At 42.5% G+C, this 24,132-nt stretch overlaps 1 protein-coding gene across 2 annotated transcripts in view; it reads left to right on the forward strand.

The window, feature by feature from the left end:
* Window positions 1–24,132, forward strand: part of LOC145342110 (dedicator of cytokinesis protein 11-like) — a 269,092-nt gene that overhangs the window by 54,115 nt on the left and 190,845 nt on the right. The window contains exons 2-5 of one of the 2 annotated variants that reach the window (XM_080187331.1): window positions 6,879–6,995; window positions 8,994–9,083; window positions 20,082–20,164; window positions 23,201–23,270. In XM_080187331.1, the coding sequence (XP_080043457.1) occupies window positions 6,879–6,995; window positions 8,994–9,083; window positions 20,082–20,164; window positions 23,201–23,270 (360 nt within the window). The remainder of the gene's footprint in view (window positions 1–6,878; window positions 6,996–8,993; window positions 9,084–20,081; window positions 20,165–23,200; window positions 23,271–24,132) is intronic. The other variant, XM_080187332.1, reaches the window with a different exon arrangement.

Raw genomic sequence — 24,132 nt, forward strand, 5'->3', positions numbered from 1 at the left:
CCCATCAACCCGCGTCTTAAAAATATTTAGCGAGGCAGCCTCCACCACTTCAACGGGCAGAGAATTCCAGAGATTCACCACCCTTTGAGTGAAGAAGTTCCTCCTCAACTCCGTTCTAAACCGCCCCCCTTTTATCTTGAGGCTGTGCCCCCTAGTCCTATTGTCTTTTTTGAGCGGGAAGAGTCTCTCCACCTCTATCGTATCCATCCCATTCATCATCTTATACGTCTCAATGAGATCTCCTCTCATTCTTCTAAACTCTAACGAGTACAAGCCCAGTTTATTCAGCCTCTCCTCATAGCTCAACCCCTTCAACTCCGGTATCAGCCTAGTAAACCTCCTCTGCACTCCCTCCAAGGCCAAAATATCTTTGCGCAGGTGCGGCGCCCAAAAATGCACACAATACTCCAGTTGCGGCCTCACCAATGCCCTATACAGCTGCAGCAAGACCTCCCTACTTTTATATTCAATCCCCTTCGCTATGAAGGCCAGCATCCCATTCGCCTTCCTGACCACCTGCTGCACCTGCAAGCTGGGTTTTTGCGACTCATGCACAAGGACCCCGAGGTCCCTCTGCACCGTCGCCTGCTGCTAATTTACCCGCTAATCCTTCTAACCTACACATCTTATAACAGTAAGGGGCAATTTTTAGCATGGTCAATCAACCTAACCTGCACGTCTTTGGACTGTGGGAGGAAACCAGAGCACCTGGAGGAAACCCACGCAGACACGAGGAGAATGTGCAAACTCCACACAGACAGTGACCCAAGCTGGGGATCGAACCCAGGTCCCTGGAGCTGTGAAGCAGCAGTGCTCACCACTGTGCTAATGTCCTGAGATGCAGAGGTTAGAGGGATTAGTGGGTAAATGTGTAGAGATATAGGAGTAGGGCCTGGGTGGGATTGTGGTCGGTGCAGACATGATGTGCCAGATGGCTTCTTTCTGCAGTGCAGGGTTTCTACGATTCTATGATAATCAGTTGAACTAATTGGTCCACATAAATTTATCTTGGCCCCTATAGTATTTGTAGTACATGGATTCTACACACTGAGGGTATGTGGGTATCTAAGGTATTTTAAATGGAGAATTATTCTAGTTGGCCTGCTGCACACCCTTACATGAATGGAGACCAGAACTGGACGTAGTATTCTGACATGTACAAGAATGTTTTGACACTATTGTGCTGTAATAGCATCCAAGAAGCCAGTTTATTTTAAATTATTTATCTTAACAACAGTCAGATCTTTTCACCACTGACTTTAATTATGTCCCCCTTCGTGTGCATGTATCTTCAGTATTTGATCTGCCCATGTGTATGACGTTATAACTTAATACCTTTCATTGGCCAAATGGGCCTTTATATCAGGACATCAGGAATAAGCACTAGATGAAGCCGTTTGTTCCTTGATGCTTGTACTGCCATTGACTAAGATTGTGTCTAATCTTCTACCTTAACTCTAATTGTCTATATTGTCCCCTTATCCCTTCCTTCTTTAAGTATCCAAAAATCTATCAGTCTCTGTTTTGATTGTACAATGTGGAATTCTCCCAGCAGTTCGGGATTTGCTTTTAGTAGGTCTGTGCCCTCTAGACTTCCAACTCTTAAAGATGACTTAGCCTTGTCTATAAACTTGCAGATCATTCCCCCAATATCTATTTCTAAATCATTAATAAAAAGAGTATAAGGCAATGCTCTTAATATCAGTCTCATCAGAACGCCGCAAGTAACATCTCCAAGCAGATCTAAATTCATTAATAACCACTTTCAGGCTATAGCCCGTCAGCTACTCCTCAATCCACCCCATCAGATTATTGTTAATTCCAGAAATAGCTAGGGAGAGACTCGAGTGAGGACTATGGATCTCTATCACAGGGACAGTGTGTATTCGGAAGGCTGAGCTAATGGAGGTTAATGTAAACTAAAGGTAAAGATCATGGAAGTGGTAAAATGTAATGATGGGAAGCTGAATATAATAACTAGACCACTACAATTGGGGGTGGCCATCTTGCTATTAAGTACAGCAGCTCTAAGGTGAGGGCTCCCACAACCTTCAAATCTCTAAGTGTGAGATTCTCTAGCCTCCCCTCAATATTGCTGTCGGTGATGGAAGGTGGCGTGCCATTTGCTGGTGGCAGAATCTTCTGGTCCTGTTGCTGTCAATGAGAATTCCCATTGAAGACACCCCACACCACAGGGAAACCCACAGCAGGTGTTGCACCACTGGTGTGACCAGAGAATCCTGCCTGCCAACGTGAGTGACCAGACCATTTCAGCCTAATGTTATTCTACCTAATAAATCTATAAGTGAAAGATTCTAGACCTCTCAGTTCTGTCACAGGGATAATGACTACCAGCTTGTTTCTCCAACGTATCTTAAGACTTCTGTCTTGGCCTGCAGTCTGCATTAGGCCACATGTTGTGTACCCTGGGTGTGCCCCAGGGGGCTATATTGACTTTCTCCCAATGCTACCGTTAACAAAGAGTGGGATTTTCCACTCCGGCCAGTGGCAGGAATCGTGGTGGGCAATGACACAAAATTTGGGGTGATAGAAAAAAATCAGTCTCCCACTGGCCAAAATCACTTTGGAATTTTATTCTCCCGACTTTGACAGGTTAAAGGGCAGTTGAGTTTCTTGCTGATTTATGTTGGGAACCACATTTGCAATTGTTTACATCTCATGAACGCTCATTAAAAGACCAGCTCACTGGAATTGCATTTTCCCTCCAAATTAAGTGCCCCTCACTGAATAACTAAATAGTCTGATTCTTGACTGCATGTAAATGGTGTACATGAACTGAGATTCAGTTCATCGATGACTTGGAGGTACATAAGTGTTGCATTCTGCTTATTGAGGACTTCACATAGCTTCATTCACCCTAGCTATGACTGTAATACTGCATCCTGCATCCTGTCGTTTCCTTCTGTATGAACAATATGCTTTGTCTGTATAGTGCATAAGAAACAATACTTTTCACTGCACATTAATACATGTGGCAATACTAAATCAAATCAAAACAAAATGAAATCCTTTTGATTGCCGTTAGCAAATGCTGCATGGAGAAGGGTGGAGATAGGGAGTGCGGTGTGTGTTTGGGGAAGGAGAGGAGGGATGTGTCTTGCAATGGGATGTAGGGCTGAAGGAAATGTCTTAGAGAGCAAGGTCAGTGATATTGATGGTGGGGTATGAGGGGGGAGAACTCAAGGTGCTGGTGATAATTGAGAATAGTCACTGTCAAAAGGAGGGGTGAAATGTGGTCGAGTGGCAGGTCCAGGGTCAGAGTCTACTGGGTGAAGATCTCATTGGCTTGGTCACAGAAGGCGATAAGGCAGGTGGCTTCGATGATCGGAGGGGATCAAATCAGGGTAGGTTTGGAGATGGTGATAGGTGCCAGCCCTGAAGGGAGGTATGGATGTGGGGGAGGATCATTATATGGTCTAGGGTAACGGGAGAAGCTTCAAGTGTGACTGAAGGGAGGGGAATAGTGATATTAGCTGGATCTGTGATGATGGGGGAAGTTTGTGGGTGACAGGGGAGGATAGAAGGTGATAGGGCAAGTTTGAAAAGTGCTGTGCGTCATTCTTTCAAGCTGACCTTGACCACACAGTTAGTGAGATCCTGAGAAGTGGGTGGAGTTCTAGGTTAACACAAATGACAATTAAAGGAATATCCTGATTATCATGAGACAATTGGATGTCAACGATTCTCACTTGTGTTCTCCTTGCTCTGGTGAATCCTCCATTGCAGCAGGTTTGTTGCTGACTCATGGCTCACATATTGAGATCCCAGCAAGATGTGGGGCTGCTGTTGAAACTGTGCCATTTTCCACTGGTTGAATCAGAAGCAGGGATAAAGGGAGACGGAGACCATGGTCAACAGGAAATGTCTCCCTACACATTCCTGTGTGAACAAAAATGTCAACCATTTCTGCCTGATCCTCCCGGATGCCCCTTACCTAGAAGTGGGGTGGAATGCAATGTTTGACAGAGGGCAGGATTTAGCACTGGCCTGCTAGCTTTGAGATGGAGAGAAACCTGTAAAGTACAAGCTCACTAAATGTATCAATTTAATTTGTTCACACATTCACTGAAAAGTGGAAGACATAGACTGCAGGCAACCCTGCCTTGGTAATGACTTTCATTCAGCTGGAGAGGAAGAGGGCACCCACTGCTGGTTGACACAGCGCCAAGAGGAGAAAGGGCCCAAGCAGTAAGAGGCAATGGGCTGTCTCTAAGGACAATAGGCTGATAAACACGGACCACTGCATAGTGTAACAATACTGTGCCTTTAAGAAGTGTACTTTTAATCATCATCTCTGCAGTTTGCAAACAAGCCTGTTTTTTTTTATTATTGGCACCATGAGGTCTGTAATGGCATCTTTTATGGTTGCTAGGGTCACATATTTGGCCTTTTGTTTATTTTGCATCAGGGCCTAATGCACTCTCCTGGAGTTTATGATCTTTTAGAATTGTTGGTGGGATGAATGATTGACAGGTTGGGTGGGACAGTTTTTGTTTCTCACGGAGTTCTTTATTTTGAATTTTGACTGCTATGAGTGTTTTTGTCCCTCTCCCTGATATTGGAAATTCTGCTGGCCAGTTGGAAGTAATCACTTCAGTGGCATCCAGTACATTACAGGATGTGGTTGCTCTGCTGGCTTCTCCAGTATGAGCTGTGATGGCAAGGAGTAGCACAGTGTCTTTACTTACAATAAGCGAATATGTATCTGGGTGCTGTTGAAATATGGTGCCAGGCCCTCAGACCTTGTGAAATAATGAGAGGGCGGGTGACTTTCTCCAGTCACCACTGAACTTCATCTCCAGAATGGAAAATTCCACCCATAAACCTTTATGATATTGAGTCACAACTTTTTGATCTCGATCTCGAATTGTCCCTTTGAGTTTGGTGAAAGTTACAGCACCAGTTGAATAAATTCAAGCAAGACAGACATGAATAAGATTCAGATGGTCCAAAACATTATTGCACAATGTAGTTGTGCTAAACAGCAATTCATAACAAGAAATCTGGACAGGAGTTGATTCAGCCCGTTTAATTCAATCATGCTAATCTTCAGTCTCCACTCCACCTCCTTGCCCACTTTGGAATTTTGAATGTTTCAATCTGAATGTCAGAGAACTCCCAGTGTCTCATCATAGGTAAGAAAAAATATCATAAAGAAGACTCCCCAATTTCTGCCACTCTTGGTGGCTTTTATAGACAGAGGAACAGCTGACTCCATTTTCAGATGTTAATGAATTGTTCTGCTTCATTGAGACTTAAGGACGTTATTCTTGTGAATGGAGCACTTTTGGACATACAGTGTCAACAACAGGCTCTCTCAAATGCGTCACAGAGCTTGGCAGATTAAAACGTTTGCCACCTCACACTAACTACAGAATAGCAGTGTTCAATGTGTTACCAACCACCCTTCTGGTCTTACTGAGTGGCTTTGTTAACTTGACAACAAGTTGTGGATCATTTTTGCATAGTAGATTTACAAGTCTCAGGAACCTGGTTGGCCCAGTCCAAATTTATCTGACAAGAAGAACAAGGAGATCTTTATCCTTCCATTCAGGTAGAATTTGAACCGTAATCCAGAATTGAAATCATAATGGACTGTGCTTAACCCAGAGCAAATCTACCTCACATCAATAGTTGCATTGTAATATATATTTGCAGGTTATAATTTTTTTTTGTGGTGATACAGGGTGTGAGTGAGACAGTTCGTCTTGATAATGCTAACAAGCCCATCATTTTGTCATAGAAACAAACCATGCAAGCCTTTTAAGAAAAGCCAGTGGCAGGGCAACCTGCAACCCGGGAGCCACACATGGCTTCTCTGGGTTCTGAGTGCGATCCATAAGACATTTTGTTGGCTGTTGCCCATGCACTGGGCTGTCGGATTCTGCTGATTTCCATCTGTGTAGGTTTTTTTTCCTACCAGTATGACTGAACTAATATACATGTAAAACAAGAGCAAATGAAGTGAGATGTGTATTGATTGCTCACAACATTGACGATGAGAGCACTGCTCTTTCTTTCTCTCTCTGTGTTCAAAGGGTCAATATTTATTTTGTTTATACCATTTGAAGTTGGTAGTTTGAATAAATATAAATGATTAAGCATTTTCTATAACTCATTATGAAATATTCAGCATGGATTAAATGTATTTAACCTTATTCATGGGGTTAGTGAACAAGCCTGATTTCAATCTTGTGGCCCACTGAGATGAAAGGTGGGGGAGATGGAGACACTCATGTGACAGGTCAATAGCTTAGGTTCCCCATCACTGGATTGACCTCTTGGATATTCTGTCCGGTGAAAATCCAGCATCTCCTGTGTATTTTATGTTGTATGTTGCAGACCTAAAAGGGTTGACCAAAGCACAAAATGGAAAGTTAGCACTGGTCTGTATTTTAATGAATTCATTACTGTTGAGTCTTTTTGATAATGAATGCATTCATTTTAAATTATCTTGAATCAGCCCTTTGAGGAGTATATTCTACATGTTCAGTAATCTTGTGAGAAAATGAAAATCTTGCTAACCACCAACCTGGCTGTTACCTAATCCTGTGCTTATTGAGTATTTAGTTAGCTACCTATTAACATGTTTATGCCTTTAATAAAAGAACCACACCATCATATTGTCCTTCTGTTTCCTTTCATTAACTCAGTTGCACCCTCAAAAGATTCCAGTGGATCTGCAAGGAATGGTTCTGTCATTCTGAAACCATATAAACCACTCCCTCTGATTCCTGGCAGTTGGTTCTTCAGACATCCTTTTATAATGTTACAAAATGAAGCAAGGCGCACAATCCAGTGTCTTGTGTTCTGATCAAGTGACCTGCAATGAACTTTCACCATTTGTCTCTCTATAGGAAAAAGCAAAAATTGTCGAGCCATTGGATTATGAGAATGTCATTGCGCAGCGGAAAGCACAGATTCAGAATGATCCTCTGCGGGACCTTCTGCAATTCCCGTTCGACGAGGTCACAGTAAGTAAGCTCATTCAAATTAGTTGTATGTTGAACAAATTTTGATGGTATTTCCAACCTTTCACCATGAGGAGTAGTTGTGGGTGAGGCACTCGGAGACACATGGATTGAAAGCCGGAACAGAAATGGGTCAGTCAGTCCCTCAAATTTGAGTTGCTACATACCTGAATCCCTTTTGCCCAATTTGTCTCTATACCCGCCAATTCCTTTAACCAACAAAAATCCATTGTTCCTCGTTCTAAAAGCTTCATATGTCCCCCAGCATCAACAACCTTTGGGGGAGGAAATTTCAGACTTTCACTAAATTTGAATGGAAGAAATGTATTCTGGTTTCTCTCCTAAATGTCTTGGCTCTAATTTTAAGATTATGTCTCCTTGTTCTTGATCTTGATCCTCTCAGCATGGGTTCTGTCCATCCACCCTATCAAATCATTTCAACCTATTAAATCCCATAATTAGATCATACCTCAGACCTTTTCAGGCAAGCTAAATTCCAGCTAAGTTGCTGCTCAATGAAAGTTATTGCCACATAAACAACATGGTTGCACAGTGGTTAGCATTGCTGCCTCATAGCGTCAGGAACCTGGGTTCAATTCCAACCTCGGGTGACTGTATGGAGTTTGCACATTGTTCCTGTGTCTGTGTGGGTTTCTTTCAGGTGCTCCGATTCCCTCCCACAGTCCAAAGGTGTGCAGGTTAGGTGGATTGGTCATGCTAAATTGCCCTTTAGTGTCCTAAGATGTATAGATCCAATGGACTTAACCCCACACATTTACACTGGCTATGGGGATAGGGTGGGGGGAGAGGACCGGGCAAGTTTAAAGTTTAAAAAGTTTTAAAGTCAACGTTTATCTATTAGTGTCACAAGTAGGCTTACATTAACACTGCAATGAAGTTACTGTGAAAATCCCCTAGTTACCATACTCCAGCTCCTGTTTGGGTACACTAAGGAAGAATTTAGCATGGCCAATGCACCTAACGAGCACGTCTTTTTGGACTGTGGGAGGAAAGTGGATCTGCAGACAATGAGGGAATATGTAGACTCCACACAGTGACCCAAGCTGGGAATCGAACTCAGGTCCCTGGCATTGTGAGGCAGCAGTGCCAACCAATTTGCCACTGCGTTGTCCTATACTCGGTCAGACACTCTGTCAGAGAGTCACTGCAGCCTTGATGAGCTAAATGGTGTCCTTCTGCACTGTAGCGATTCTATGATAAAGAACCTGCAGGAGATGTTGGGTGAAAAATAGAGGGTTTTGTGTGATTGAGAGAAGAACTTGTCTCTTTAGCATAATAAATTATCCCAAAGCGCCACAGGGAGATGACAACTGCAGGCTAAGGGAGGAGAGCAAAGGCATAGCTGCGATGGAGCTTATGAAGGAGGTGATGAGGGTTAGACATGGTATTGTGGAGAGGGGTGTGAACCCAGTTGAAGGGGGTCTACCAAGCAAAACTGTGACTGAGAGGAGGAAGGGAGGCCAGAATGGGCGGCATTGGCTGACAGGTCAGTTTAGAGGTGAGTGCAGAGACAGAAAGGTGAAATTATGGAATTCTGAAAGAGGAAATGAGTAAATATTTGAATAAAAGTCTATTTAAACAAATATACAAATGGACAATGTGCTGTAGCACTTCCAGAAAACTTATAAAGGTATGATGGGCTGGATGGCCTTCTTCAGAATGGTAATGTTCTAGAATGTATTTTGTGGGCAATGGAAAATTTAATTCCAAAATTACTGTGAATGAATGTGAAAATGACTGAAATTTCTTTGAAATCCAGTTAGACATCGAATCAAAATCATAACTGTTTGGAAAGTAAAGACATAATTTTATGGCCTCACTCGTCCCAAAACTGTAAAATACCGCCCGAGATCAATGGACCCTCCCATTGTCCACCCTTCACCTGCTCCAATTCCTGTGCGGGTGGGACAGTAAAGTTCCAGCATAAATGTCTATTCCTTGTAATCATTTTGAACAAAATATTCTTCTTTTCTTGAATAGATCTCTACGATTCCACGCCAGAGAAGAACCACTCAATCTACCCTGCCTTCAGATGCTGAAAAGCTGGCCCACAACCTGCTGGTTAAAGAGGTACACATGGAAGTGGGACCCAATGAGTGCATATTTATTAATTCTTGCTCTGAAATTGTCTCTCTATTCTCTTCTGCTCCTCTAAGGTGCTCCTTAGAACCTGCAGCTTTAGCCAAGCTTTTGTTACCTATTTAATCTCTCTGTCATTGGTTTGGTGTCAGTATTTCTCTGATTAGACCAAACAAAATACCTTTGGACCTTTTACTGTATTCAAAGCTCTATATAAATGCCTCTTTGGTGAGCATTTTTCAAAACTGGGGACTATAAATTAGCTGGTTAAGATGCACACTCTTCACAGTAGATAGACTGCAATGAGCTTGCTTCTAAACCTCAAACATTGGGAAAACATGACTATTTGTGGAGCAATCATGAAATTAGTATAAAGAATGTTCCATTAGATGTTGAATTCAATCTTTCTTTTCCAAGTTTTAAAAAAAATACTTTGGAAGAAAGATAATTCATGGGATGTGGATATCATTGGCCAGGCAAGCATTTGTTGCCCACCCTCAATTGCCCTTGAGAAGGTGGCAGTGAGGTCCTTTCTTGAACTCTGCAGTCCCAGTGATGTAGATAAATCCACAATACTGTGAGGGAGGGAGTTCCAAGATTTTCATGAAGGAAGAACAAAATATTTCCGTGTCAGGATGGTGTGTGAGTTTGGAGGGGAATTTGCAGCTGGTGGTCTTATACTTTGATCTTTGAGGTGACTGAGGTTGCTGGTTTAAGAGGTGCTAAGAATGGAGCCTTGGTGGGTTCCCACAGTGCATTATATATACGTGGTGCACACTGCTGCCATTGTGTGCCAGTGGTGGAGGGTGTGAATATTTAGTATGATGGATGAAATGTTGAGTTGCGTCTTTCACTTCACACTAATGATTGTAACAAAGCACCATGAGTGATAGCAAGCAAACTTCAGGCTTGCAAGGGGTGGGTTAATGAATCCAGAGGAAATTCACAGGTAGCCTGTAAGATATCTGCTCGTTTACACAGGAAGCTGTGGCCTGGCTATCTGACGTACTGTTATTAATTACCACATCAAAGAGGAAGCAAACCTTTCTGCTAGTGGAAACAGTTCTGCTTATTTACACTATCAAAACCTACCACAATTTTGCACACATTTATCAAATCTCTCTTTAGCCTTTTCTTCCTTTAATGTTGAACAGTGCTAGCTTCTCCATGTAACTGGAGTCCCTCAACCCTGATACCATTCTAGTAAATCTCTTGCACACCATTTCCAAAGCCATGACATCTGTCCTAAAGTGTGGCCCAGAATGGGGCACATTACTCCAGCTGTTGTGTAACCAGTGTTCTCTTGGGGTTTCATAAACTACGCTTGCTTTTGGACTCAGTTTCCTATTAATAAAAAACAAAATATCACTTTAAAGTTCCCTGCCACAAATTTCATCTGCAGTGTGTCTGTCCATTTTGCTATTCTCTCCTGAAGTCTGTTACTGTCATCCTCATTGTTTATATTTTTTGAGATTTGTATTATTACAGATTTTGTAAACATGCCTTCTATGTCTCGGTCCAGACTATTTATCCTGCATAGGATCTTTCGCATTGATACAGGCCATTATATCCATCTCATCCTGCCCAACATTTACACTCCACTTGAGTCTCCCCCACCTCCATTCCTCATCTAACTCTATTAATAAGACTCTCTATTCCCTTTTCCCTCAAAGGCTTGCCAAGCTTTACTGATAGTGTATCTATGTTATTCGCTTCAAAACTCCCTGCAGTTGTGAGTTCCACATTCTCCCCACCCTCTGGGTAAAGACGTTTCTCCTGAGTTCTCAATTGGTGTCTATCCTTTATGAATGTTGTTTAGCTTTATTCTTTCCCAAAAGAGGAAACATTCTCTCTGTATCCATAGTAGCAAAACCGTTCTGAATTTTAAAAACCTCAATTAGGTCTTGCCTGCCGCAAAGTCTGTTTTAACCCTTATACGGTGGACAAATAACTACGAGTAGACGTCTTGTTAGTACAACCAATATTTATTTAAACCTACACGATCAATAATCACCCACCCAACCAATAATAAGTTATCTTACAGAAAATACTAGAGTTCAAGTCCAATACAAGACCTTGACTTAACTTTGCGTGACTGGCAAGTACCCAAGCAGATATTGGCCTTTATCTGTGCGCTGGTCTCGGCAGTCGGCTGTGTAGTTTGGTCCTTTGGTCTGGTGTGGCACCCTGGCTCTGGTCTTCCTTCCTTCTCGGATGTGGTGGCTCTCCTTATGCTGACAATGGTCACTGTTGTTGAAGCTCATTCATGGGGTCAGAGAGAGAGAGATTCCTGGTTGTGCAGCACCCTTTATACCCCGTTTGGTTTCACACTCCTTTTTGGCCACTGCCAATCAATTGATCAGGACTTGATCACCCTGATCGATAAGAGTCCAATCAAGTGATACCACACCAACCTCTGGGTGTGCCCCCAACAGCCATGTCTGTAGGTGCTGGAGGCACATAGGTCATGTACCTCCCTCCTAAATAAGGGTTCACATTGCCCTTAAGTCTGGTACATCCTGTCTCTTTCATCCTGGAGATGAAACAAGCCAGTGTGACTATAAAGTCTCTTTCATCCTGGAGATGACCCATATCCCGTTTATTCATGCGTCAGGGTTGAAGCCTGGTTGTCTCTGTCTTTAAACTGCAGCCTGTCGGTTTAGTTTTTGCCCAATTGTCCCAGAGTGCTCTACAAAATGCCTTTTTAGATGGCCCATTTGGCCACAGGTCACTCCTCAGTCTATTATATTCAAGAGAAAAGAGATCCAGCCTGTCAATTCTTTCCTGATAGGAGTACCCACATATTTTAGTATCATCCATGTAAGTATTTTCTGCATTGTCCAATATTCCTCTTTTTTCAATGAATGGCAATGGAAGTCTACACAGTAATTCCAGTATTGTCCAAGAAAGGTTCATTACAAGTTTCACATGACTTATTATGATTTAATTCTATTGCTTCAGAATTTGCTTTCTCATGCTCTGTTAACCTGTTGTGCCTTTTAATGTATAAAATGTGATATCCTTATTTTTCTTGCCAGAATGCAATTCCTCACATTTATTTATGCAGAAATTCATTTACCAATTATATGCCCATTCTGTAGGTTTAATAATATTGTGTAATTTCTAGTAGTCCTCCTCAGCATTGATTGCTATCAACCCCTTTGCCCCTCTCCAAGAAATGTAATCTGTAAGTTTAAAAATTATGGGCACAATTTTCCCAAAATTTATCAGAGATAAGCCTCTGACTAAAAACTGACATGTATCTCTTCAAGTGTACAGCTGAGTTTTCATTCCAGATTTTTTTGCCACTCAGTGCACAGAAAATCTGGGGACATGGTTTATGGTGTCACTTTGGCAGGGCAGGGCCTGATAGAGCCAGGAAGGCCAACTCCACAGAGTACAGGGCACCATCTTTAAAGAGGTTCGCAATCTGAGCTGAAAATAACCCCGCCATTCCCATGAACATGGGGATCTCCATGGCATGGGGATACCTGCACCTGCATTAAGGCAAGCAAAGTTCATTCTGTTCCAACTAGCCCTTTATGTTCCTTAAGGTGCCATTAATTGGAGATGAGAGTCTTTCCCCAATCTCTCTCACTGCCAGGCCACTGCTAATGTCCTTTAGAGAAGGAAATCTGCCATTTTTGCCTGGTTTTGCCTACATTTGACTGCAAACTCACAATAATGTGGTTGATTCTTAAATGCCTTCAGAAATGGCCTAGGAAACTGCTCAGTTCAAGGGCAATTAGGAATGGGCAATAAATGGCGGTCCAGTGACATCCACATCCCTTGAACCAATGAAGAAGTTTTAACCATCCCAGGCTATAATTTTCAAAGTCTGCTCACATCATGTCCTAACTCTTCAGCCATTTGAAAAATCCAGTCAATGATACAGAAGGAAGACATCTTGAGGTGAGATAAATGTATCTTCCTGTAGTTAGCACCAGCACATACCCTATGTCATCCTCTAGCCTTGTCACCCTTCCCCTCTGTTGCCCGTTCTCACTGTGTTCTGACACATTTATAACATGTTGTTTTACTGCAGTTGAACAATTCTTGTTTAGTAACTGGTGTTGTGAGACCTCCATAAATGGCATGAGGAAACAGTTGCGACAGTAACTGAGGGAAGCCACAGGATTTGAGTGAGTGCTTCAGAAGATGAGGAATGAAACCTCCTGTGTAGTCCAAGGAAGAAAAACTTTACCTTTTTATAGTTATTTTACATTCTGACTCTTTGTAGGTGAGTGAGACAACAAATTTAAACTTGGCAAGATCCTACAAACAGCAGATAAGATCATTAGCCACTGATGTACTTTGGTGCTGCTCATTGAAGAACTAGTAGTGACTAGTGTGTCTTTCCATAGAGCAAAGCTTTTCGTATCTCATCCAACAGTTCAGCACTCCCTTCATACTGCACTGGCGTGTCAGCTTGGATTGTGGGCTCAAGTCTCTGGGTGGTGCAGGGCGGGGTCGAAGGGATGGTGGGGGAGGAGGTTTGAATCTTGAGCTTTTGACCTCCTGATTCAGAGGCGTCATTGTTGCCCGGCGAGCCAGCTGGAGACATCTTGCACAACACATTCGATTAGTAATTTTTAGATTTTCCTCTGGGGAAACAATGTTCCAAATTTTTTTAACTTAAAATCTATTGAATCACACTGTCAAGAATAGAATTGTCTCTTCCAGTGTTCTTCCCATGACTGTTTTATTGAGGGAATATTTTCAGTACAATACATGCTTTGTATAAAGCACATTGGTGACCTGCTCTCTATCATTCTATGCCTGATATAATGGACCTTTCTCCATGGTAGTCACGCAGGATATTGATTTCGCAAGCAGAGATTAACAAACCATTTCCTGTTGCCTGAATGTTATGAGAGGCAATATTTGTGTTAATGTTAAAAGTATTTTAAATGTCTTCGGTTTTGATTCGGGATCTGGGTGTGCAAGTCCACAAATCCTTAAAGATGGCAGCACAGGTGAAAAAGGTGGTGAAGAAGGCATATGGCATGCTTGCCTTTATTGGATGGGGCATAGGGTATAAAAGTTGGCATATGATGTTGCAGTTATATAGAATGTTAGTTAGGCCACATTTGGAATACTGCATCCAGTTCTGGTCGCCACACCACCAGAAGAACGTGGAGGCTTTGGAGAGAGTGCAGAAAAGGTTTACCAGGGTGTTGCCTGGTATGGAGGATATTAGCTATGAGGTGAGATTGTGTAAACTAGGATTGTTCTCCTGGAAAGACAGAGGTTGAGGGGTGACCTAATGGATGTTTATAAAATTATGAAGGGCATAGATAGGGTGAGCAGTTGGAAGCTTTTTCCCAGGTCAGAAATGACAAACGCAAGGGGTCACAAGTATAGATGATCTGGAGGAGGGAACCGAGTGCAGGGTGTCGAAATTTGCTGATGACACCAAGGTTGGGGGAAAGGCAAATTGTGCGGAGGGTGTGGAGAGTCTGCAGAAGGATCTAGATAGGCTGGGCGAATGGGCCAGGAAATGGCAAATGGAATTTAATGTTGGCAAGTGTGAGGTGGTCCACTTTGGTAGGAAGAATGGTAGGAAGGACTATTACTTACGTGGCGAAAAACTGCAGCAGGCGACGGTGCAGAGGGACCTCGGGGTCCTTGTGCATGAGTCGCAAAAACCCAGCTTGCAGGTGCAGCAGGTGGTCAGGAAGGCGAATGGGATGCTGGCCTTCATAGCGAGGGGGATTGAATATAAAAGTAGGGAGGTCTTGCTGCAGTTGTATAGGGCATTGGTGAGGCCGCAGCTGGAGTACTGTGTGCAGTTTTGGGCGCCGCACCTGCGCAAGGATATTTTAGCCCTGGAGGGAGTGCAGAGGAGGTTTACTAGGCTGATACCGGAGTTGAGGGGATTGAGCTATGAGGAGAGGCTGAATAAACTAGGCTTGTACTCATTAGAGTTTAGAAGAATGAGGGGAGATCTCATTGAGACGTATAAGATGATGAATGGGATGGATAGGATAGAGGTGGAGAGACTCTTCCCGCTCAAAAAAGACAGTAGGACTAGGGGGCACAGCCTCAAGATAAGGGGGAGGCGGTTTAGAACGGAGTTGAGGAGGAACTTCTTCACTCAAAGGGTGGTGAATCTCTGGAATTCTCTGCCCGTTGAAGTGGTGGAGGCTGCCTCGCTAAATATTTTTAAGACGCGGGTTGATGGGTTCTTGATAAGAGAGGGGATTAAGGGTTATGGGGAGAGGGCGGGAAAGTGGAACTGAGCCACGACAGATCAGCCATGATCTTATTGAATGGCGGGGCAGGCTCGAAGGGCTAGATGGCCTACTCCTGCTCCTATTTCTTATGTTCTTATGTTCTTATGTTCAAAGTAAGGGGGTAGGGGGGCAAGGTTCAGTACAGACATGCGGGGGGCCATTTTTACACAGAGACTGGGGGGACCTGGAATGCACTACCAAGCAAGATGGTTGGGGCAAACACGCTAGGATCATTTAAGACTTATCTAAATAACCACATGAACAGACTGGGAATAGAGGGATACAAACGGATGGTCTAGTTAGGAACACATGATTGGTGCAGACTTGGAGGGCCAAAGGGCCTGTTCCTGTACTATATTGATCTTTGCTCTTGATTATCTATTCAACTCCTTCAATTAAACTGACAAAAATTTTGCTTCATTATTGAACACACAGAATTATTCAGTGCAATTCAGTTCCTCAGGATGACTCAGACTTTTACAACCCTTTCATCACACAGGAAATGATCTGTGCACAGCAAAATCCATAAGAAACATTGAGAAAATGCCAAGAGATGAAATGCTTAATCATAGAATGATTACAGCGCAGAAAGAGGCCACTTGGCCCATCATGTCTTCACCAGCCAAGAAACGAGCTCCCCCAACGTAATCTCACTTTGCAGCATTTGGTCAGTAACTCTGAAGGTTACAGAATTTGAGGTACATATCCAGACGCCTTGGAAATGAACTGAATGTTTCTGTTTCTAATACCCTACCAAGCAGTGAGTTCCAGACCCCCACAACCCTCTAGGTGAAAAACACTTCCTTCATCTCCCCTCTAACCTTTCTATCAATCACTTTAGATCTATGCTGTCTAGTCACTAACCTCTCTGCTAAAATAAATAGGTTCTTCCCATCTACTCTATCCAGGCCCCTTACAATTTTGTACATTTCAGTCAAACCTCCCCACACCCACCTCTAATCCATGGAGAGTAACCCATTGCTGCAATTTTCCAGCCCTGGCAACATTCCAATGAAAAGGACAGGAATGTCAGCCTGGATGATGTGCTGGATTGAATCCATTACCTCCTGACCCAGAGATAACAATGCTCCCAATGAATTAAAGCTGACAATTGATAAACAGCGGTAAGAGTGAATAAATCTTTTAACTGACTGTCAGAATGATGAAGATTTGTCTTAACTGAAGCCCGCAAAGATTAGATGTTACTTTGGATGTGATTGATTGGATGAAGCTACTTTGCTGAAGTGCTGATTGCAGATTCAGTCAGAATCTAAAACTCCCTGATCCTGTAAATATTTGAGTCACTTGTGAATGAGTTATTTCTGAGCATTTTCTGTCTTTAGTTTGCAGCTTCTTTGTCTTTTTAAAATCCAATGCTGAATGAGGTTTTAATGTTTGACACTGATTTTGAGTCAGAGTCATAGAGCATTACAGCACAGAAACAGATCATTCAGACCAACCAATTCATGCCAATCACCGTACCCTCCCAGCTAGTTCCAATTGTATAACCAAATTATTCAAAGCCCCGGTGAGACAATACCTGAAGTATTCTGCACAGTTTTGGTCCCCTTATCAAAGGAAAGATATACTTGCCACGGAGGGAGTATAATAGGCTTTCACCAGACTGATCCCTTGGGATGGCAGGATTGTCTTATTATGAGGAGAGATTGAGAAAACTGGGCTTGTATTCATAGAACCATAGACTTCTTACAGTGCAGAAGAATCGAGTCAGCATTGTCCCTCTGCCCTATCCCTGTAACCCCACACATTTATCATGGGAATCCACCTAACCTATAAATCTTGGACACTAAGGGGCAATTCTGCATGGCCAGTCCGCCGAACCTGCACATCTTTGCACTGTGGGAGGAAACCAGAGCATTCAGAGGAAACGCACACAGACATGGGGGGAATATACAAATTCCACGCAATCACCTGAGGCCAGAAATGAACCCGGGTCCCTGAAAATGTGAGGTAGCAGTGCCAACCATTGCATCAAGAGAATTTCAAAGAATAAGAGGCAATCTCATTGAAACTTAAAAATTTGCCCGATGAGTAACAGGGTAGATGTAGATAAGGTGCTCCCCTTACCTGGTGAGTCTAAAACCAGAGGACATAATCTCAGGATAAGGTGTGGGCCATTTAAGACTGAAATGAGGAGGAATTTCTTCTCTGAGGGTGGTGAATCTTTGGAATTATCTATCCTGGAGAGCTTGGAAAGTTCAATTATTGAGCATTTTCAGGACAAAAAAAAATAGATTTCAGGATACTAATGTCATCAATGCATGTGGAGATAGTGGGAGAAAGTGATATTTAGATGGATGATCAACAATTATCTAATTGAATGGTGGAACAGGCTTCATAAGCTGAGTGACCTACTTCTACCCATTTTTCCTCCGTTCCAATCCCGGGTCAAAGGGAATTTGATGTTTTGCAGGCTTAGTGGGAAATAATAAGTCCAGTTGAAAAGCTCATATAAATAGGCTGCACCACACTGCAGATTGAATTTATGTTTGTTGCAGGGCTTGCTCACATGCAGCAAAACTTAAAAACATCTTTACATGACTTAATTTTTTTAGGTGTTAATTTTTCAAGAAATTAACCTCTTTTTAAGAGCTTTCATGGATTCTACTTTCACCTATACTTCATTAAAACCCCTGGTAGTATATTATTTTTATCACATTACTTAATATTCTTGCTTTTCTCTGTTACTTGAGTCTTTCCCTTAATGAAAGCCTCTTGTACCTGGTGTTATCATGGGGAATCTTCTTTGGGTTTCCTCCGGGTGCTCCAGTTTCCTCCCGCAGTCCAAAGATGTACAGGTTAGGTTGATTGGCCATGCTAAAAAAAAAATCGCTCTTAGTGTCCTAAGATGCATAGGTTAGAGGGATTAGTGGCTAAATATGTAGGGAGATGGAGGTAGGGCTTGGGTGGGATTGTGTTCAGTGCAGACTCGATAGGCCGAATGGCCTCCTTCTGTACTGTAGGGTTTCTATGATTCCCTAGGGCCCTGTCATAATTCTATAAAGTCACTATTTTAACTGCAATATTCACTATTTCAATTGCAGGCCAACTATTGATTTGGTTGGATTTATCATTGCCTTCAGTATTCTGTACTGTTTCTAAATAGAACAGATGTTCCAAGAACAAGGTTAATTTGACCAAGGCCTTCGATCTAGAAAAACTATGAAGGCCTTTTGAAGCTGATGTACAAATATGAGTACTTTGAAAAGGTGACCAGGGTCAGTCACTCATTTCACAATAGCATGATGGCCAGTGTGATGTACAATGCTACTTTATTCAATGCTTTTCCTGTCACCAGTGTGTTAAGACCCAAGCCAGAAACTCTAACATGCTTGATGAAGTTAGCCTAGATCCTAAGTTAATTTTGGCATTGATAGGCATAAGTGTTTCACTCTAGGTATGATACAAGTGACCCATTAGGAAGATTTTATCAAACAAAGTTTATTTAAGAACACAATTAAAATATAATGAAAAGAATTAGCATAACTTTTACCAATTACAAAACTACAGGACCCTGCATTAGTCCAATTAAAATTATACTGTTTCAATATCAATTAGAAGACACTGATTACAGACACCACAGTGCCAGCAATTTCCAAGACCTGCTAGAAACATCCTGCAGAGGAACATGATTAAATTACATCTCTTAAAGTCACAGTATCGTCACAAGTGACACCAAGCAAGGCTATGTAATGGCTCCAGTTCTGTTTGGCATCTGTTTATCGACCACTTTCTGTTATGGAGTCAAAGATCTTGACATAGGAGGACGTATTGAATTCATAAGCCGTGCTGACTGTGCCTGATTGTATTATGATTTTCTAAGGGTGGGATTTTCCGCTCTGTAACCCACCTGAGGTCAGTGCACCCTTTGCTTGTCCGGCAAAATCTATATCCCACCTATGATGATTCCTGCGGTAAGTGGGACTGGAGGATTTAGGCTCAAACATTCTGCGACAGACTCCCTAATAGTGGACTAATCGAACAATGGTTTCTTGCTTTCTGACTTCCTCCTTTCGGCAACACTGTTGTTACATTTGCGGCATTCCTTTTTTTCCCTACGTATCTTCGCACCCGTCTTTTTATTTACCCTTTGGGGAAGTCGGGGAAGGACTTCCGAGCTAATTATCAGGCTGTAAAACCGTCTCGGACCAACAAGTCCCAATATTGGACTTGAAGCTTTCCATTCTGCTGGGACTTTTCCAGGATCTTGGGAATTTTGGACCATTACAGCCAGAGCATCTGCAGCCACTTTCAAGACCATAGGATGCAGACAATTCAGTTCAGAGAATTTGTTGGCATTTAGTCCCATTAGTTTTCCTAATACTTCTTCCCTTGATTTTATTTTTACATTCCTCCCTCTCCTTTGCCCCTCCTTTTCTATTCTTGCTGGCATGATTTTAATGTTCAGCTTGAAATACCAGCAGACAATGAGCTGAGGACCTGCCTTGTGCCGAACACACAGGCATGAACAAAGTACAATCACATCATGTCAGAATGACACTTTATAAAGTTCTCCGAAAGCATTAATTTGGAATTGATCCTATAAAATGATTTTAAGGAAAATTAGATTAGTAAGCAGTACTTGTTTGCAAAAAGATGACTACATAAGTGATCTATTACCTTTGCAGGAATTATGAAATCTCAGGGGATTTCTCCATGTTGTTTTTGCTGATTGTGTTATTATGCTTGATTTGTGTGATTATGCTTGATTTAGTCATTTATTTATTTACAGTGCATCAGGACCTATCATTCAGACTGGCACCTGGTAAACTACAAATACGAAGCTTATGCAGGGGATTTCAGATCATTGCCAAGGTAAGAGTTACTTTGGATTGTTGTAGTTAAGCTCTTCCAAAGGTGACCAAAGCATAGAATCCCTACAGTGCAGAAGTATGTCATTCAGCCATCAATCTGCACTGACTGTCTTACCCAGGCCATCTCCCCCACCCTATCCCCTTAACCCCACACATTTTACCATAGCTGATGCCTCTAACCTACACATCTTGGGTAAGGGACAACTTAACATGGAAATCCACCTAACCTGCACATCTTTGGACTGTGGGAGGAAACCTACACTGACACAGGGAGAATATGCAGCCTTCAGACAGGCAGTCACCCAAAGCCAGAATTGAACCCACATCCCTGGCACTGAGGCAGCAGTGCTAATCACTGTGACACCGTCAAAACATATCTGTAACTCTGTAATCTGCCCCTTGGGAAGTCTGTTTGTATTTTTTTGTCTTGTTTGAAATACATGAGTAAGCATTTGTAAACGTCTGTTACATTATTGGTAAATAAATACTCACTAGATTTGCAGGAATTTTTATTTTAAGCAACTTGAGATATGTATGTGTTTATGTATGCAGGCATGTGCATTTGTATATATACATATACACAGGTTTGTCTCTTTTTATCCATCGCTTTGTCTTGCCTGTCTTTTCTATTGTTCTCTCTTTCCCTCTCTCACTCCCCTTCTCCCCCTGGCTTCATTCACTCACTCTCATTCTCAATCATTGTGCCTTGCTCACTTTTTAAAAAAATTATTTCATGGGATGGTGGCATTTCTGGCTAGGTCAACAATGATTCCCTAAGTTGGTGGCAAGCTGTCTTCTTGAATCACTGCAATCCCTGTTTTGTAAGTGCTGCCACAGTGCTATTAGGGAGAGAATTCCAGGATTGTGATTCAGCGACAATGAAGGAACAGTGATATAGTTCCAAGTCAGGTAGTCTGTGACTTTGAGCGGATCTCGCAGGTGGTGGTGTTCCTGTGCACCTGTTATCTTTGGCCTTCAAGGTAGTAGAGATCACTAGTAAAAAAGGTGCTGTCTAAGAAGCCTTTAGTACGTTCTTGCAGTACAACTTGTAAATGACTGACACTGCTGCCACTGTGCATTAATGGTGAATGTTTGTGGATGGGGTAGCATTTAAGCGGGTTGTTTTGTTCTGGATTGTGTTGAACTTCTTGAGAGTTGTTGAAGCTGCACTCATCCAGGCAAGTGGACAGTATTCCATTTCGTTGACATCTGCCTTTTAGATGGTTGAGAGCTTCTGGGGAGTCTGGAAGTTAGTTACTTGCTGTGAGATTCCTAACCTCTGACTAGCTCTAATGGCTAGTCCATGGGCAGCACACTGGCACAGTGGTTAGCGCTGCAGTCTGACAGTACATGGGACCGGGGTCCCATTCCAGTCTTGGGAGACTGTCTGTGTGGAGTTTGCATGTTCTGCCCATGTCTGTGTGGGTTTCCTCCAGCTGCTCCGATTTCCTCAAAGTCCAAAGATGTGCAGGTTAGGTAGATTGACAATGCTAAATTTCCCCTTAGAGTCTAAAAATGTGTAAATTTGGGGGAATTAATGGAGTAAATATGTGGGGTTACAGGGATGGAATAGACCTGGGTAAGATGCTCTTTGGGAGAGTCAGTGCAGACTCAGTGGGCCGAATGGCCTCATTCTGCACAGCATTCTATGATTTCAGTTTTTTTGTCAATAGTAACCTCCAGGATTTTGATAGTGAGGATTCAGCAAGTACAGTAGCATTGAATTTCAAAGGATGATGATGCTTAGATTCTCTCTTGTTGGAGATGGTCATTGTCTGGCACTTGTGTGGCATGGATGTTATTTGCCACCAAGCCTGGACACTACCCAGTCTTGCTGCATTTGGACATGAAAGATTTCAGTATCTGAGGAGTTGTGAATTGTGCTGAACATTGTGCAGCCATCAGCAAACATCCGCAGTGACATCAGGATGGAAGAAAGGCCAATGATGAAGCAGTTGAAGATAGTTAGACCTGAGACACTATCCTGAGGAACTCCTGAAATAATGTACTAGAACTGAGATAACTGACCTCCAACCATCACAGGCATGTGGCAGGTATAACTCCATCCTGTGGAGATTTTCCATTAACTCTAGTTTTGCCAGGGCTCCATGATGTCATACTCAGTCACGTTGTCTTGATGTCAAGGACAGTCACTCTCACCTCACCACTTGATTTTAACGCTTTTGCCCATTTGGACCAAGGCTGTAATAGAGTCAGGGACTGAATGGCCCTGATGGACCCCAAGCTGAGCAGGTTCTGCTTAATAGAGTTGTCAGCAACATTTTCCATCATTTTGCTGACGATCAAAAGTGGATTGATAAGGCGACAATTAGCCGAGTTAGATTTGTCCTGCTTTTTGTAAACAGGACATACCTAGTCAACTTTCCGCTATTCTTCCATTGATTGTTGAGAAAGGTTGGGCCACCCTGATCCTTTTGCTTTGGAGATGTGTGTGCTGAGGAATTGCTGCAGTTCTGTAACAATGTGTAACATGTAATTGAGAGGACCCGACAAAAGTGGCTGGTGCGCTATCAAGCCTATTTTACATTCTCGATATCCAAAGAATCAGGGTTAGGCATTTCCTATTCCCGCAACAACCCCACCACCAAAACCAAACATAACCATGTCATATCCCAGGAGAGGCAAAGAGAGAAAATAAAACTCAGGAACAGAAAGGGAAGAGGCTACTCTGGAAAACTTTTCTCTGACATCTCTCGGGTGATCCAATCCAGTTTAGGGAGTGACCCTTACTTCCTATGAGATGCATTTTGTGCCCGAGTCAGGAACTAATAACTTATCAGCGTCCACCCAGTAATATATTCCAGAGTATCTCCAATCTTGGGGAACAGAAACATTCCCTATAATCCAGACTGTTCTGATTCTCTCTCAGTATCAATTCCTTGACTTCCTTTCTGAAGGTGGGAACTATTAGCAAGAACATTGATCAACAGGATTTAACTCTCCAATGTTATTCTGCTGTATTTTTGAAAGCTTTTCCTCTATAAAACAACGTTTCTATGTTTGGGTTTCCGTACAGCAGAGTGCACCAACCAGAAAAGTTACCTGTACAGCTGTTTGAAGTTGATGAAGATGTGGATAAAGATGAGGTAGGTGTCTATGTTTCTATAATAGGCTGCAATGTATTTAATCAATTAATTAATTTGATGAGCTGCTTGCTACGTACATGGTAGAGTTAAACTTGTGCAATTTATGAAGCCAAGGTCCTGTTAACTCTCTATGATGCGCAAACAACTTATAATTCTACATATTTGCAAGCTGCGGGGAGCAGCCCTCAGCTGTGTGGAGCCTGGAATGGGAAATAGGGTTAAGGAGTGGTGTGAGTTTGTGGAGCAGAGACTGCTGGATAGACCAGAGACAATAAATTAAGACTTCAGCACATTGTAGTGAGATATCAGATAACATGGAATGACAGAAATGAATTAAAAATGCACTATTTGGTCTATTGAAGTGAAGAGTGATGCAGATTGAGAATATGAAGGGGAGCAAGTAAATCTTTCCATTTTCCCAGCATTTAACCTTTGTGCCTCCAAAACAGTTCTCATTCCCCACATCCTTTGTTATTATTCGCAGTGAGATCAGTCCCTACCTCACTGGCACCCCATTAATGGCCACCCTTCCTTACTATCTGGATACGGTGGACTAAAATCACTTACCAATGAACAAATTATTGTGTTTATGTAAGCTTCCACCTAATTGATGCTCCTTCTGTTCAGAGTGTCTCTGTCTCTGATGTATCCTGTCCCTCCTAAGTCCTAGCAGGGACAGAAGTTGAGCTTTTAAAAGACTTCAGCCACGATTTTGCAGCTTGGATTCTGTGCCATGCTGTTGACCCTCTCCAAAGCGGGTAAATCATAATTTAGTTGCTCGTTTGATGCTGAAGTGCACAATTCTATTCATTCCTGCCCCCTCTGAAATGGACTGAAAATAACGATGTAACTGATTAATTTT

The sequence above is a fragment of the Carcharhinus amblyrhynchos genome, chromosome 4 (assembly GCF_965287045.1).
Source record: "Carcharhinus amblyrhynchos chromosome 4, sCarAmb.v2.hapA, whole genome shotgun sequence".
NCBI classification, from domain to species: domain Eukaryota; kingdom Metazoa; phylum Chordata; class Chondrichthyes; order Carcharhiniformes; family Carcharhinidae; genus Carcharhinus; species Carcharhinus amblyrhynchos.